Genomic DNA, 16,445 nt, shown 5'->3' on the forward strand with positions numbered 1-16,445 from the left:
CTGCAGGTTGCCGTTGCTTTTCCACCTCCTAAAGGGATGAAGTTTGATGCTGAAGTGGCAGCTCTGTGCTGTGAACAGCTGCTAACGCTATCATTCAACATGCAGCGATGGCACAACTTAAAAATAGCTCCTTTAATAACAAACATTTAATCAGGCCTGATTAAAAAAAGCGTCTGCATGCCCGAGACAAATTTTTTTAATACTGGCCCAAAAAGTGCCAGTGAGATGTGTCCCCTGCCGTCCAGTGTGTGTGTGTGTGTGTGTGTGTGGGCCGTGTAGCTACCAGCGCTAAGGGAAATGTTCCTGCCAACAAACAAATGTTCTGCGTTACTTCTGCAGCATTCCTCTTTGATTAATTACAGATCTCATCCCCTCCCTGTCCTCATAATCGGACTCAGTCACTATAGCTAAAAACACATGCATTGACGCCTGCATGCATGAAGCCTGTCTGTGAATGTGATGGATGGGGAGAATAAAACATCAGAGGAAGCAGTGCAACAGCTAAAATATTCAGCTAACAGGGAAAATAAGAGTCCAACATTAGAGAACACAGATACGATCTTGCCCCAGTTCCACCACTCAAGTGATTTATGCATCTCTGGGCCACCAAGAGAGGATTCATCTCAGCTGGAGAGTCTGTCTACAGGCCGCTGAGCTATTAGTGTGTAATGTGGTTATGAGCAGCAAAAACAGCTACATCATCATCATCATCATCATCATCCTCATCATCATCATCATCCTCACATGACCGCCCAATTAAGAGCCTATTGTTGACATTCGCAGAGGGATAAGTGGAGAACGGCCCACACACACAGACGCATGGCGCCTCAAGTATCGGAGTGGTGCTGTAACATACTGTAGCGCCAGACATAAATCACACTGCTGCACTAACACACACAAACACAGACACACACACACCGGTTTTATCAATGACAGAAGCAAAAAACTGATATTAAATCTTTCCCTTAACCCCATATAACAGCTGTGGACTCAAGTTCCCACTCCCCCCACCCCTCTGGTGTCTGATGAGATCTCTGCTCAGGTCACCACAGTCCAACAGGCAGGACAAACATGTCATTTGTCCCGCCCCTTACAGGTCGGAGATGTCAATCAAGCCTGGTCTGCAGCCGGGGGGTTGGTGCACGTGGGGAAAATGATTAAAAGTCACCTGCATGGATTTACTGCACAGAGGCTTTTTTTTAATGCATGGACGTAGTTTCCATTAAACATTGTGGGTGGCACGATGATGCAGTGGTTAGAAAGAAGGTTCAATCCCTGTGCACGGGGGCTTATAGGTTGATTGGTGACTCTAAATGTGTCCACAGACGTGGATTTAAAGGGATAGTTCAACATTTGGGCAGGGCCCATTGCCGTAATCCCTATAGTTATAGCAGTAGGTTCGTTACCTTTATTTGTCAGTGCAAGCTATTTTTTGAACGGCGGAGTAGAGCCGCGAGCTGCTCAGAGCTACACTACGGAGGCTCATGGGATTTCTTGGTTTCCCTCATCAAACTCATCAAATACACAATCCAACAACTCCAAAACGCTCTGGTGGACAAGTTGTGTTACGAGACTGAGTTGTTTTCAAGGTAAATTCATGCAAAACCGCTGATGCGTGTTCCTGTCGAGGGCAGTTTTTCAGCAAGCAGTCTCTGCATTTGCCTCTAAAACAACTCTGTCTGGTAATGTTCTGTTATTATCTCATAGCGTGGTGAATGTGCAGGTCACAACTTGTCCACCAGAGCGTTCTGGAGTTGTTGGATTGTGTATTTGATGAGTTTGATGAGGGAAACCAAGAAATCCCATTAGCCTCTGTAGCGTAGCTCTGAACAGCTCACGGCTCTGCTCCGCTGTTCTAAAAATAGCTTGCACCAACAATTAAAGGTAAGGAACCTACTGCTAAGATTATAGGGATTATGGCAATGGGCCAATTTGCCAAAATGTTGAACTATCCTTTTAAGTAATTGTGCGATATTTGGAAAACAAAATGGGAAATAAAATGTTACGCTACAGAAAATATGGAAATTTTTATAAAAAAAACATGGCTGTTCTTTAAAATATTAAAACGTCGTACTAAATAAAGTGTCCTTGCAGAACACAAGGAGACTTTGAAATACACAGTGAACATTGTGTGTGTGTATGTGTGTGTGTTTGAGAGGAAGAGAGAGCAATTTACTTTATCCTGCAACTTCTATTCTTCATTATGAAATGGATTCAACACATTTTTTTAACAATAAAAAAAAGAAAAAGACTATAATAAAGGATAGATACTGATTGGGTCTCCAGTGTGTGTGTGTGTGTGTGTGATGTTGGACACTGAGCTGCTGCTGCTGATGCTGATGCTGCCAGTTTAAATCTCCCTCTCCGCGTGCGATGCAACTTCCGCTCTCAGCACCATGCACACAGCGCCGTCACCCTCATTTTTTCATCGAGAGCTGATACGGCAGCTTGAGGCGGGGAGGTAAACTTTTGGCAATATCAGAGTGAAGCCTTTTTTATTTATTTATTTATTTGTAAAATCACCGTGTGTGTTTTGCGCGCGCGCGCGTGTGTGTGTGACAGAGAGACAAGCTCAGTGTCTGCGCGTCTTTAGCCCAATGTTCATCTCAGTGCCGGCGCAGCAGCGATAAACAAGTGCGGCCACACGGAGAGAGCGGAGGGGGGAAGAAGAGGAGAAGAGAAGAGAAGAGAAGAGAAGAGGAGAGGAGAAGAGAGAAGAGGCGCGGACTGAAGATCGGCTCCAGATATGAAATGAATATGCACAGAGACGAGTCGGTCAAACAGATCCGTCGCTCTCTGCTACAATAATAATAAGAAGATACGAGAGGACACACAGAGAGGAAGAAGAAGAGGAAGAGGAACCGAGCCGCCGCTTCCACACAGCGCATCAAGAAGAGAGCGCGAGGACAGGCAGGAGAGGAGAGGACCGGAGCGCGCGAGAGGGGGGGACATACAGGGACTCGATCTGCATGTGAGACCGCTGGTCCACACACACCGGAGGCAAGAGATGCAGCCTGCGAGCAAGCTCCTGACTCTGATTCTCCTCATCTTCATGGGCACAGAACTCACCCAAGTAGGTTTTTTTTTTATCATCACTATTATTATTAATGTTTATTTTATCATTATTATATTATTATTAATGTATAAACGCCATTTTCCAACCTCCTCCTACCTCCTTTGCTTGTATATGTGTGTGTGTTTTTTTTAATTGGCTTCCAGATCCGTTTAGAGATTACCGGGTTACCTCGTCTAAAGAGCCCCGGTGAATTAGCCCCCCTCCCCTCCCCCTCCTCCCCCCCTTCTACCCCGCTTAAACAGATTAACGGGTGGGATTACATGATGTGAATGCATTGTGCTTGACGGGGGCGCGGATAGATCCACGTAGAGCCCGGCTCAGCCTCTCCTTCTCCTCCTCCTCCTCCTCTCCTCCCTCCACCTCCACCACCGGGGCTGTCACACCGGCCACATACCGGGGGAGAGCTGCTGCTGATGCTGCTCGATCTCTCTCCACCCCTCCCTTCCTCACTCCCTCGCTCGCTCGCTTCTCTTCCTCTCTGAGTTGATACGGTCTCGATAATCAATAGCCTATAATATAATATAAATAATATTCTAAAAGGCGATGTGCCGCCTGCAGGCCGGTGTTGTTGCTGCTGCTGCTGCTCCTCAGGGCTCAACAATCAAATGCAGTGTCTGGGAGAGAAAGGTGCTGTTGTGAGCATGCTCAGTGACCACACTGTGACTTTAGTGTGGAGGGGAGGAGGAGAACATTGAGTCCAGCTAAATGCAAAATTAAAAAAAAAAAAATGCAAACAACACATAGCTACACACAGTTCAGTAGTAAACGAAAAATCAGAGCTCATCCTCTCTGATCACTCCCTGCTGTCTAAGAAGCCATTTGCAGCATCTATGCATGCATGGGGAAACTGTTGCCTTTATGCATCAATCAATCAATGGGAATAGTAGAAGGAAGGATGGATGGATGGATGGGTGAAGGAGGAGGTGAAGTGAGGGATTAATATTATTTACTGCAGGCCCTGCCACCACTGGATTGAGGAACGTGATGATTTAATTGGCCGTGCATGCACACACAGAGTCATATTTCATAGGCTTCAGTGTGGTGTGGTGTGGTGTGTGTGAATCCATTTGTGCTGTTGGTAATTGGAGAGTGAGTGTAAAAAAAAAAAAAAAAAAATCAAATGTGCCACTGAGGTACTATCAATAAAGTCATCTCCACCACTCCAAGTGACAAACTCAATAAAACATGTTGTGATGGCGGTGGTGAACTATATAGTAGGCTGCAGCAAAAACAAACAAACCCCCCCCTGCCCCCGCGATGTGTTGTTAGAACAATATTGATATAATATTGCCCCCGACAGCGATTGATTTCCCCCTGAATTGATGAGGAGCGTCGGCCCCTCTTTTCGCTTATGTGAGAGCGGAGGTATTTTTTATTCATGAAGCAACAGCTTGGCTTTGACATTCATGTGGAATTTGATTTGTAAATTGATCAAAGCTGCGAGCTTACACACAGTTATTACTGCTGTTATTTTATCTCCATCCCTCCTTTGCAACCGAACAACGTGGTGGTGGAGCGCATGGACTCGCAGCAGCAGCAGCATCCAGCAGCAGCAGCAGAGTGCAGGAAAAATGCTGACACAATCGAACAATGTGGCTATTTGCACTGATTGATGGAGGCCATCCGTCAGAAAGGGAGGAGGAAGCGAGGGAGGAGGGATGAGGGAAGAGGAGGAGGAGGAGAGTGTGTTACACTTTAGACCCGGGGGTTCACGGTAACGGTGACAGTGTCTCTCTCTCTCTCTGATGGCCTCAGTGTGTGTGTGTTTGTGTGTCATCTGCTTGAAGGTAAGTCGATAGTAGTCCACAGAAACACAACAAGCAGCACTGACAGGCTCTATTTATACTTTAGAAGAAAAAAAAAAGAAGCTGCAGCACGTTTGGAGTGTAGGACGAGCAGCAGGCCTCTCCACATCACAACCCCGCGCTGTTTGAAGGCAGAAGGAAGAAGAAGGAGAAGAAGTGAGAGGTGTATCCATCCAGAGCGACGGAGCCAGATTACTCATCATCACCAGGCAGCGAGCGCGGCCTCCACCTTTTGATGCCGAACAATAACACTCCCCCCTTCTCCCTTAACGACCACATTAACCATGAACCATTCGCCTCATGAGTCTCAGGCTTCAGACAGCTGCAGATCTTTCTCTCCCTGTGACAACATCTGGCCGAGGAGACGCCTGATTAGCAGCACACGCAACCTGAACCTTCTCCTCTTTTAATTCTACCCACATTTATTCACCTCTACCAACCCCCCTCCCCTCCTTTCCTTTCCTTTCCTCTCCCATCCCCTGATCGCTGAAGGATTTGGCGACTGCCTTCATGGCGTTTGGCGTGGTGAAGAATAGTAAAGCAGCCAGAGCGGCATCTGTTCCTCACCTCTCTGCCGCTGCAGGCCCGACGCGTCCTGGAGCGTCTCTCTGACACCTGACGAAAACAGATGGCATCCCCCCACCACCCAGCCTTTGACACCATGCAACCTACATATCGTCCTACAAAAAAATACCCATCATGCAATGCAGCGCTGTGCAACATCTGCCCCCAGTCAAGCTTCTTTTTTTTCTTCAGGATTCGTGTGAATGCACAACAACTACTGTACGCATAAAGGGAATGTTTCACATTTAAAGGACTAAATCTACTTTGCGAAACACGTTGTCCACATCCACGCTGCTTAATATGAAATGATGCACGAATGGTGTCCAGCGTTGAAACAGAGGGAGGGATTTTTAATGTATGAAAGTTAAAAAAAAAAAAGAAAGAAGAGAAAGAATCAATCCGGCAGCTTTATGTGAGAAACTGAGACGGAGTTGAGCTGAATTGCAATATGCGTGGTGTGATTGGCAGCTGGGGTTGAAGCTATTTATTATTCAGTATGGCTGGTGGAGCGATGAAGCAAAAGAGAGAAAGAGAGCGAGAGAGCAGAAGTGGAGTAGGTGGAGATGTGGTGCCTTTTGTGGTGCACTTGGCGCCTGCAGGAAAGTGATTTTTTTCCGCTTCTTTTGTGAGTGTGAGATCCCTCTGTGTGTGTGTGTGTGTGTGTGTGTGTGTGAACGGCCTAAACACCTGTTTGCTACTGTATAGTACAGTAGGCTACAGTACAACAGCTTCTCTGCAGCTTTTACTGCTGCATTTAAGGTTTTTCTTTCCACATTGTGATACTGTCTGATGTGTCTTCATGTCAGAGCCACACCTCTTTAAAAAAAAAAAGACACAATCATTCAGTCTCTATGTGTGTTGCACTTGCAGCGTGATTCTAATTCATTGTCAAACCTGCCGATCAATCTCTGTGATGAACAGACTGAGTGACTGGATGACTAATTGATCTGTTCCCTCTAGTCAGTCATCTTTTATCAGTGCACCTGTAGCGTCGCTCCTCCTCCTCCTCCTCCTCCTCCTCCTCCTCCTGCTGCTGATGCTGCTGCTGCTGTGTTAACACTCCTGTTGTCCTCCTGGGTCAAGGAAGGAAGGATGAAAGGAGGGAAGGAAGGAAGGACGAAGGGAAAGAAGGAAGGAAGGACAAAGGGATAGAAGGAAGGAAGGACAAAGGGATAGAAGGAAGGAAGGAAGGACAAAGGGAAAGAAGGAAGGAAGGACAAAGGGAAAGAAGGAAGGAAGGAAGGAAGGAAGGACAAATGGAAAGATAGAAGGAAAGCAGGAAGGGAAAGGAAGGAAAGATAGATGGGGAAGATTGGGTCAAAAAAGAAGGAATAAGTAAGGACGAAGGGAAGGAAGGAAGGAAGGAAGGAAAGAAGGAATGAAGGAAAGAAGGACGAAGGGAAGGAAGGAAAGAAAGATGAAGGGAAAGAAGGAAGGACGAAGGGAATGAAGGAAGCAAGGACAGGGAAAGAAGGAAGGGAGGACAAATGGAAAGATAGAAGGAAAGAAACAAGGGAAAAGGAAGGAAAGATAGATGGGGAAGGGAACAGATTGGGTCAAAAAAGAAGGAAGAAGTAAGGACAAAGGGAAGGAAGGAAGGAAGGAAGGAAGGCAAATAGGATTGTATTGTGGAAAGAAGGAAAGGGAAAAGGAAGGAAAGAAAGATGGATGGATGGAGGGAACAGATCAGGTCAATTGGATCAAAAGAGGAAGGAACAAGAAGTAAGGATGAAAGGAAGGAAGGAAGGAAGGGAAAAGGATTGTGGAAAGGAGAAAGGAAGGAAAGAAGGGAGGATGGAGGAAGGGAACAGATCAGTTTGACCCAGAAGGACAACAGGAGGGTTTTTAAACACTGAGCTCCGACTACACAAAGAGGAGGAGGCACCTGCACCTGCACCTGCACCATACTGTAGCTACTGGGATCCTGCAGCTGAGAGAAAACCAGTCGGATCTGCACGGAGCTGCTGACCCCAACACCGACTCCTCGCGGTCACCTGTGGAAGCATCAACTCCTCACCTCGAAGGCCACAAAGACATGAGAGAGATGAGAGAGAGGAAGTAGAGAGGGGGGAGGTGCAGTGAGATTTCTCTTTCCTCTTTCCATTTTTGTCTTAACCAGAGAAATGCATTATGGAGCCGACAGAAATAACCTCGGACATGGAGCCACTCCTGCTGTTTCTGGAGAGAAGGGAGGAAGGGAGGGAGGAGGCTCATGTATCATGCAAGTGCTGCAATTTAGGCCGACGGAGTATTTGCCTAAAGGCTGCTGTGGACTCTGTGACTCTGAGCAGATTAATTATTTGTCATTTCTGAACATTGACTACCGGTATTTATCCTTTTTGCAGTATCACCTCTCCTGTGTGTATGTGTGTGCACGGTCTTGCGTTAAACCCACGTGCACCGACCGGCTCCACTTCATTATGCACAAAAAGCAACGACCTGAGCAGCAATTTACTGCAGATTCACTGTGTAAATCAATCAAATGGGATGTTTTGATGCTGTCTTCCTTTTATTTTGAAAGGTATACGCTCTATTCCCCCTGTCATCCGCCTTTTCCTTTCAGTATAAAAGCCCTCTCAGGTTTTTTTTTTTTTTTTTAATTTTATTTGCAGCAACACCAAACTCAGCTACACGATGGCGCCAGAGTCTCACGAATTAAAATGATAGAAAGAAAGAAAGAAAGAAAGAAAAAACCTCCATCGTCCTGCAGGAGCTGGAGGCTTCAGTTCAGCATCATCACATCATCAATAAACCATCAACAGTCCCGCTGTCACTCGCCTCGCATCCACACATTTGTGCACAACTTAGTGTTTTAGTGTGTGTTGAGTTGTGACATGCGAGTTTAAATGAAGGCCACTTTTACCAGAAGAGATCCGATCCTCTTCCTCCTCCTCTTCTTATTTTTTGGGGCACTGGAGGAAGAAATGTCACAGTCTGCTATAAATAATAACTCAGCATCAGTGTGGGCCGACCGCGGCTCATTGTCATTCCCTCTGGGGAGGCGCGGTGTCGGCCGGCCGGTCCACAAGCAGCAGCAACAACCGGCGCAGTTCCAGATATTACCACGGTACGGACCCACAACCTGGCTGACATCATTGCGTCTGGGCGATATAGATAGATCCGTAGTACCTCCTCCTCCCTCCCTCCTCTTCTCATCCATTTGGAGCAGCCCGTGTGTGTGTGTGTAGTCAGTGGCACTTAATCACAGCGCGCACCCAGGCAGGAGGCGGACCGACCGACGGGCGTGAACGAAATAGTAACGGTGGAGCGGAGAGAGAGAGAGGCAGCAGTGAGCAGTGTGCGGGACAACGCGGACAGAGCAGAGGAGCTTTTTTTTTTCCTGTCTTATACCAGAGGACGTTTCTCCTCCAGCTGCTTCTCCTCTCATCCCTTATCTCCATCCTCCTTTTGTGGAGCCACTGCTGCAGTTTGATCTCTCCATCTCTCCATCCATCCATCCTCTTCTTTTATTTCTCCCCACAACCACTTTCGGGTCTTTTTTTCCCCCCTTCTTCTCCCACACCGCGTCCGTCCGTCCGTCCGACTCGTTCTCCGCCGTCAGGTACTTGACTGGAGGAGATGTCCAAAAAAAGAGCCACGGAGCCGGAGTCCCGGGTGAAACATCAACAGGATCAGGATCAGGATCAGGCAGCCGCAGCAGCTCTGGGACGCGCCACGACCACCACCGCCACGATGATGATGATGACTCGCCTCCGTTGTTTCTCACTGGAGTCTGTAGAATGAAGAAGTAAAAAATAAAAAAATAAAAATTGGAAAAAAAAATTGAAAAAGTCCGAGCAGCGCGCAAAGATGTCGGTGCCTCTGCTGAAGATCGGCGTCGTGCTCAGCACCATGGCGATGATCACCAACTGGATGTCGCAGACCCTCCCCTCTCTGGTGGGGCTCAACACCACCAAACTCACGGCGGCGCAGGGAGGATATCCGGACCGGAGCACTGGAGTAAGTGCGCAACTTTCGCATATTTCCTGCGGCTGGTTTTTGCATTTTTTTTTTTTTTTTTTTTTTTAACATTTCTTTTTTGGTATCTTTTCTAAATTTAATGAGCTCCAAAAATAGACAGAGTGAGATTTCGAGCGCGTTTCAGAGGTGATACATGTGTGTGAGTGATGCGCTCCTGCACGGCGCGCGTCAAAAGTATACGATATAAAAAATAAAATAGAGAAAGAAAGAAAGAAAGAAAAGAAGCCACTTGGAGAGGCTTCAGAGAAATCCTTCCTGCTGCGATGTCTTGTTTGATGTGGCTCCTCCAGATGCCACTGGGCTGCTGGATCCCGCACTAAAGTGGAGAAACTTATCTGCTTTAGGGTTATTGTTAGAAATAATCATCATAATAATAATTTTAAAAAAATAAATTAAAAAAAGCAAGACGATCCATTTGCAGGAGATAAATGATCATTCATTGATGTGACAGATTTCAAAGCGGTGTTATTTTCCCATTCTTCTTCTGTGTGAATGGGATCAGCGTCAACTGCTGCTGCTACAGAGTCAAGAGATGAAGCGTTTCTTTGTCTCTCTGTCAGACTCCTGGCTCTGGCTCTGGCTCTGGATGCAGGGATGAGGTGGGGAGGGGGGGCAGAGGGGGGGAGCTCAGTCTGAGCCTGGATGATGTTGGGGAGCTCTGTCAAGTGGAGGGTTATCACTGAATGGATGCAGAGGGGAAAAGGGGGGAATGAATAAATGGATGCAGGGTTAGATTTCAAAGAGCCGGTGTTTCATCAGTGTGACAGCAGCAGCAGCATCCAGATGTGGAGACGTGCAGGAGGAGGAAGAGGAGGAGGAGGTTTGTGGTTTTCTCCTCTTTGTCTTGTCAGCAGCATCCTTCAGGGAACAGAGCAGCTCCACCATCATCCACTCTGATTGCTCCTTTCTTTCTTTTTTTTTTTTTTTTTGGAGGCGGTGTGAAGAGGAGGAGGAGGAGGAGGATTGTGTGAAGTCAAGTCCTTCTCGCTAATTGAATCAATCAGCTCCTGCTCCGCTGATCATTTTTATTGCTGATGCTCCTGATGAACGACGTCTCTCGTCTCTGTCAAAGTCGTTTTCCCAATCAGCAGGATTGGGACTGTGGAAAAGAAAAAAAAAACTTCTCCTCCTGACGTCAGACACCTCACACTTTACTCTCAGGAGCTTTTTACACACACAACCTAATGAATAATGGGTGTAGCTTCAGCCTCCACATGTGATTGGCTGCAATCTTTTTCCTTTGTGTGGCTATAAAGACACAGAGTGATGGTGCAGACCGGGTGGAGCCAGCTTTATATATTAACTCCTTCTCTTTTTTTCTCTCCCCTCCATCTATCCATCCATCTCTCTATCTCTCCCTCTTCCATCTCCTCTGTCCTCAGGTGTTGCCAGCAAACCCAGAGGAGTCGTGGCAGGTGTACAGTTCAGCCCAGGATAGTGAGGGAAGGTGTGTCTGCACTGTGGTGGCGCCGCAGCAGTCCATGTGCTCACGGGATGCCCGCACCAAACAACTGAGGCAGCTGTTAGAGAAGGTAACCAAACCGCCGCCGACCTCGGGACGACCGCCTTCACACAGCAAACACCTACCAGGCGTAGAAAAAAAAGGCTTCTTCCTCGCGTCACCTCTTGCCCGTCGGACACGAGTGGGATTCATGCTCTAATGAGCTCCCTGGAAACCCCGACAGGCATCATGGGAGGCAGCGCTACGACTTTTCCATTGTGCTGCTCACACCCACAAAGCCATGCATCTAATGATGCAACGCAGCTCAACACCCAGAGACTGGAAGCCGGGACTCCCCCCCTACCACCACATCTACGTCCACACACATAAAAGGAATATTTAAGCACATTTATGACAAAACCTTTTTCATTTAAAGGGATAGTTCAACATTTTGGCAAACTGGCCAATTGAATCTCTATAGTCATAGGAGTAGGTTTGTTACCTTTAATTGTCGGTGCAAGCTATTTTTAGAACGGCGGAGCAGAGCCGCGAGCTGCTCAGAGCTACGCTACGGAGGCTAATGGGATTTCTTGGTTTCCCTCATCAAACTCGTAAAATACACAATCCAACAACTCCAAAACGCTCTGGTGGACAAGTTGTGACCTGCACATTCACCACGCTATGAGATAATAACAGAACGTTACCAGACAGAGTTGTTTTAGAGGTAAACACAGAGACTGCTTGATGAAAAACTGCCCCCAATGGGAATGCACATCAGCGGTTTTGCATGAATTTACCTCTAAAACAACTCTGTCTGGTAACGTTCTGTTATTATCTCATAGCGTGGTGAATGTGCAGGTCACAACTTGTCCACCAGAGCGTTTTGGAGTTGTTGGATTGTGTATTTGATGAGTTTGATGAGGGAAACCAAGAAATCCCATTAGCCTCCGTAGCATAGCTCTGAGCAGCTCACGGCTCTGCTCCGCCATTCTAAAAATAGCTTGCACCGACAATTAAAGGTAACAAACCTACTGCTATGACTATAGGGATTATGGCAATGGGCCAATTTGCCAAAATGTTGAACTATCCCTTTAAAGGAAAGAGATGGGTATTATTATTAATGCATAGCAGAGCAGATCTCTCTTGGAGCCAAGTTAATGGAGGGTGTCTCAGCAGTTTGCATGCTACACTTGCACCGTGTGTGTGTGAGGCCCCAGACTGCGAGTTGGCCTGATGTCAGGGTGTGTGACTCACTGACGGGACGATGCCAAAGCACAAGCAACATATTCAAAGTCTGTTGAATGTGTTTAGTGGAGATGTGTGTGTGTGTGTGTTTTTAAAAAATTCCTCCGATGATCCAATGTGCAGGTCCAGAACATGACCCAGTCCATCCAGGTGCTGGACCAGAGGACCCAGAGGGACCTGCAGTATGTGGAGAAGATGGAGGTCCAGCTCCGCGGTCTGGAGACCAAGTTCAGGCAGGTGGAGGAGAACCACAAGCAGAACATCGCCAAGCAATACAAGGTACGGAGCCACGCACGTCTCCAGCCATTGACCCAGTTACCCCAACCCGACCTCCATCCTGTGTAGAAGCTTCACGGCTGCTCTGTAGATCCCATCAAACTCAGCTCAACTCATTCTGTTAGTGCTCCCGCTGTGGAGACGGCTCAGACCAACCAACACCAAAAATACATAGTGCATCAGTAAAGAGAGTAAATGATTAAAATATATAAACACAACTGCAAGAATTTGGATTATTATTCAACTTCAACTCACTTTGAGTCTTAAATCAACTAAAAGGTGATTTAATGTAATATTTCAGAATAGAAAAATCAGGAAACTAAGGTTTAAAGGCAAATTTCAGGTTTATCCCAATGACCATGTAGTGGTGAGATGATGTTCACACCTGTAGTGGAGTCTTATATATTTTTTGCGCAAAATAAATGAGCAAATTTCTTAATCTTTAAAAGTCGATCTGCGTTTCCACCGAGTGATGTAACGCAAACAGCAGCAGGTTTCCTCTTCTGCAGTTTAAACATGGTGTCAAGTTTTCGTGCAACTAGATTACATGCTAAATCAATGCAATGACGCGAATACACACAAAGTTGTGCCGGCGGCGGTGCGAATGACGGGAATGCTGCAACGCGAATAAGGAAATTCGTGGTATCCATGTAATTTGCGTAAATTCAAAATGTTAAACTCCAGCCAAAATATTCCTGTTTGGTTTTCCGGTGTATCTCCTCTTGTGCACGAGTTGTTTGTACTCGAGCAAGTAAAGTGATTTCGATTGAATCCGCTGCACTGGCCTTCGTTATATTCAATAAAATGCGACAAATCTGCGCGTGGGAAATGTAAAGATATGGAATGAAGCCTCTTGAATTTGATGGCGACTATGTTTCAGGGATTTTTACAGAGATTATAATCTGCAGATATGATAAGAGCAGTCATGTGACTTAATGCAACAAAGCAAAAGCTTTTTCTGCACTCGTCTTGTGCTAGCGTATACAGTCCTTTGCGAAATTCAAGTTTATCGCTTCGATTAACACGTTTCTTTATTTTTCGTGATTTTAAAATGAACAGGTTTAGGTTAACCCCAAATCTTAGTTATAATCCAACAAGATCCAGATTCTCACCTTAAACTATAAACTACATCGAATATGTCAGGAGACAGTAGGAAGTTCCTTAAATCCCAGAGTGATGTCAACAAATCGCTCGTTTTGCTCAAATGAAAAATATTCATTTTCCTCTGACAGTAGAGAGACGAGACAATTTCCATAATTAAGAAACTGGAACCAATGATTTTTTTGGCTGTTCTCAGTCAGAAAATGACTTCCTATTAGACGTTTAACCAACTCTGAAAAAAACAGTTGACATTTTCCCTTCGCTGTTGATCGACCAATCAATTAGTAATTTCAGCTTCAACTTGAGAGAAAAGTTAAAATAAAATGTCATCTAACACCTGAGCCAAAAGCATCTTCAGCGTTTCTGTCATTATACATCTGTGTTGTGACCCTGTCATCTGTGCATGCTCAATTCAATGCATGTGTGCAATTACTACTGTAACCTGTCCCAAGTGCATTTACTGCTACTAAAGTGTGTGTGCGTTTGTTGGTTTGTTTGTTTGTTGGTTTGTTTGTGTGTCTGTTAGATAGGTTAGCAAGCTCTAGCCCCTGTCAACAGTTTTGTCGTCTTCTTGCTTGCAGGGCTAACTTTAAGACATGTAAAGAGAGCCACAGGGAAGAAGAGGCAGGTCAATTCCAGATTCCCCTGAGCTGGGCCACAGTACTGAGAGCATTTGGGCGTCAAACAGTTAATTTATCTTTAGCACCATTAAGACTAAGAAACCCTCCCCCTCTCCCAAACCAACCCACCACTGATCTCTTCCTGCATGTTACTGCTGTTAAAGTTTTCCATTTAAAAGCTTTTTTAAAAAGTAAATACATTTATTATTATTATTATTATTATTATCATTATTATTATTATTACTTCTCTTATTATTATTCTTATTATCATTATTCTTATTATTCTTATTATTATCAATTGCTGTTATTCATTTTATTTTCCTTGGCTTTTGTCTATGCATATTTGGTTACTCAACAAATCTATACGTAAAAACTATAGACGTACAATTCGAGACACTTTGTTGTGTGTGACATGTAAAAGCATGTAACCCTTAATACGATGTTGCATTTTAAACGATGATGACCAATAAAGAGCTTTCCCAATTGTTGTCGGTGTACCGAGGGCTTGCTTTTTAAAACGGCTGCTCACTTTGCCCGGGACGGAGCCACCTGCTCTGCTCTGCTCTGCTCTGCTCGTCCAGTCGTCCAGCGGGGCGGAGAATATTCTCCTTCTCCGGGGGGCGGGTTTGTTTGTTTGCTCAGAAACACACAACACACACACACACACACACTTGCACGGACACACAGAACACAAAAATACACTGAACATGGACACAAACAGGGGGTTTTCATGTCATTGACAAAAGGCAGGATTAGAGTCAGAGTCAGAGTAGCCAGGTCAGACAGGTGTTATTTTTCTTTTATTACTTTCTTTTTTTTTTTTTTACTTCCCCTCCTTTTCTTTTTCTTTCATGGACAGCGGGACTTCCTTTTTTTGTCGCGCATGACACTCAACCGAGCTTATTCTAATCCTTTCAGGCCATAAAAGCGAAAATGGAGGAGCTTAGACCGTTGATACCAGTGTTGGAGGAGTACAAAGCCGATGCCAAATTGGTATTGCAGTTTAAGGAGGAGGTCCAGAATCTGACGTCAGTTCTAAGCGAACTTCAGGAGGAGATGGGGGCCTATGACTACGAGGAGCTCCACAACAGAGTGTCAAATCTTGAGGAGAGACTCCGAGCATGCATGCAAAAATTAGGTAGGAACAGAAAGTTGTTGTCACACACACACACACACATGTTGTTTCATGCACAAACACTCACACACGATTGTGTTGTATGACTGGACAGAGAGAGAAGGATGCTCAGGCATATTCTACGGTGGCCCAGAGGTGCAAATCACAACAGCAAGAGAGAAAACATAACAGCAAATCAGAAAACACAATGGCAAAAGAGAAAACACAACACAAAAAGAGAAAACACAACAGCGAAAGAGAAGACATACAGTAACGGCAAATCAGAAAACACAACAGCAAAAGAGAAAACACAACACAAAAAGAGAAAACAGAACAGCGAAAGAGAAAACATACAGTAACGGCAAATCAGAAAACACAACACAAAAAGAGAAAACACAACGGCAAATCAGAAAATACAACAGCAAGAGAGAAAACACAACGGCAAAAGAGAAAACACAACACAAAAAGAGAAAACACAACGGCAAATCAGAAAACACAACAGCAAAAGAGTTGTGTTCAGTAATTTGTCATTGTGATTTGCACCTCAGGGCCACCGTAATATTCACATGATGACACGCACACTGTGATCGACACATCACACAGGCTTATATGACACACACACACACAGACACACATGCACACAGACTGTTTCCTACCTGCTGCTGCCCTCTGGTTTCTCTCAAGGTGAACTGATGGTGAAGGTTGTGCGTGCACTCACACACACAGCTGGAGGTAACATCTGTATCTTCTGCACATTCATCCTGCAAAGAAACAAGAAACTAGAGAGTTGAAACATCTGGTCACTCGACAGGAAATCGATCAGCGATCAATTGTTGTGTAATGTTTCCAACTAGCAGAGCTGCTGCATCATATGCAAAAGAGAAAAACATCATATTGCGATTATAACAATGCACAACAACAACACTGACACATACACAAATCTGCAGCTCCTACAATCTGCATTATTAACACTTGGCCATGATTCAAATCTGATTATATATTGATGATTAGTTGTGCAGCCACTGGTTTCCAAGTCCTTTATCAATCAGAAAGCTCCTCAAATGTTGAAGCTGTGCTCACATCATTTGCATAATTGATGTATTTACCACACGTATCATTGCAAAGTGAAAACCTTAGACAAGCAAACAAAGCACAAACCATTTGAGAATCTTTGGCTCTGGCTTTTTTCTGGCTATTTAACAAGTAAATAATGGATCAATAA

General features: G+C 45.3%; 2 protein-coding genes across 3 annotated transcripts in view; both read left to right on the forward strand.

The window, feature by feature from the left end:
* The window catches only part of dck (deoxycytidine kinase), a 253,223-nt gene that overhangs the window by 48,453 nt on the left and 188,325 nt on the right, over positions 1-16,445 (forward strand). The gene's annotated exons all lie outside the window — the stretch shown is intronic.
* The window catches only part of olfm1b (olfactomedin 1b), a 25,728-nt gene continuing 11,693 nt past the window's right edge, over positions 2,411-16,445 (forward strand). The window contains exons 1-4 of one of the 2 annotated variants that reach the window (XM_085792843.1): positions 2,411-3,073; positions 10,809-10,958; positions 12,236-12,391; positions 15,028-15,247. In XM_085792843.1, the coding sequence (XP_085648969.1) occupies positions 3,008-3,073; positions 10,809-10,958; positions 12,236-12,391; positions 15,028-15,247 (592 nt within the window). In that variant the 5' untranslated portion in view covers positions 2,411-3,007. Of the gene's footprint in view, positions 3,074-8,737; positions 9,406-10,808; positions 10,959-12,235; positions 12,392-15,027; positions 15,248-16,445 lie in introns of those variants that run through there. The other variant, XM_085792842.1, reaches the window with a different exon arrangement.

This window comes from Trachurus japonicus, chromosome 12 (genome assembly GCF_045865225.1).
Source record: "Trachurus japonicus isolate A0001 chromosome 12, Traja_1.0".
NCBI classification, from domain to species: Eukaryota; Metazoa; Chordata; class Actinopteri; order Carangiformes; family Carangidae; genus Trachurus; species Trachurus japonicus.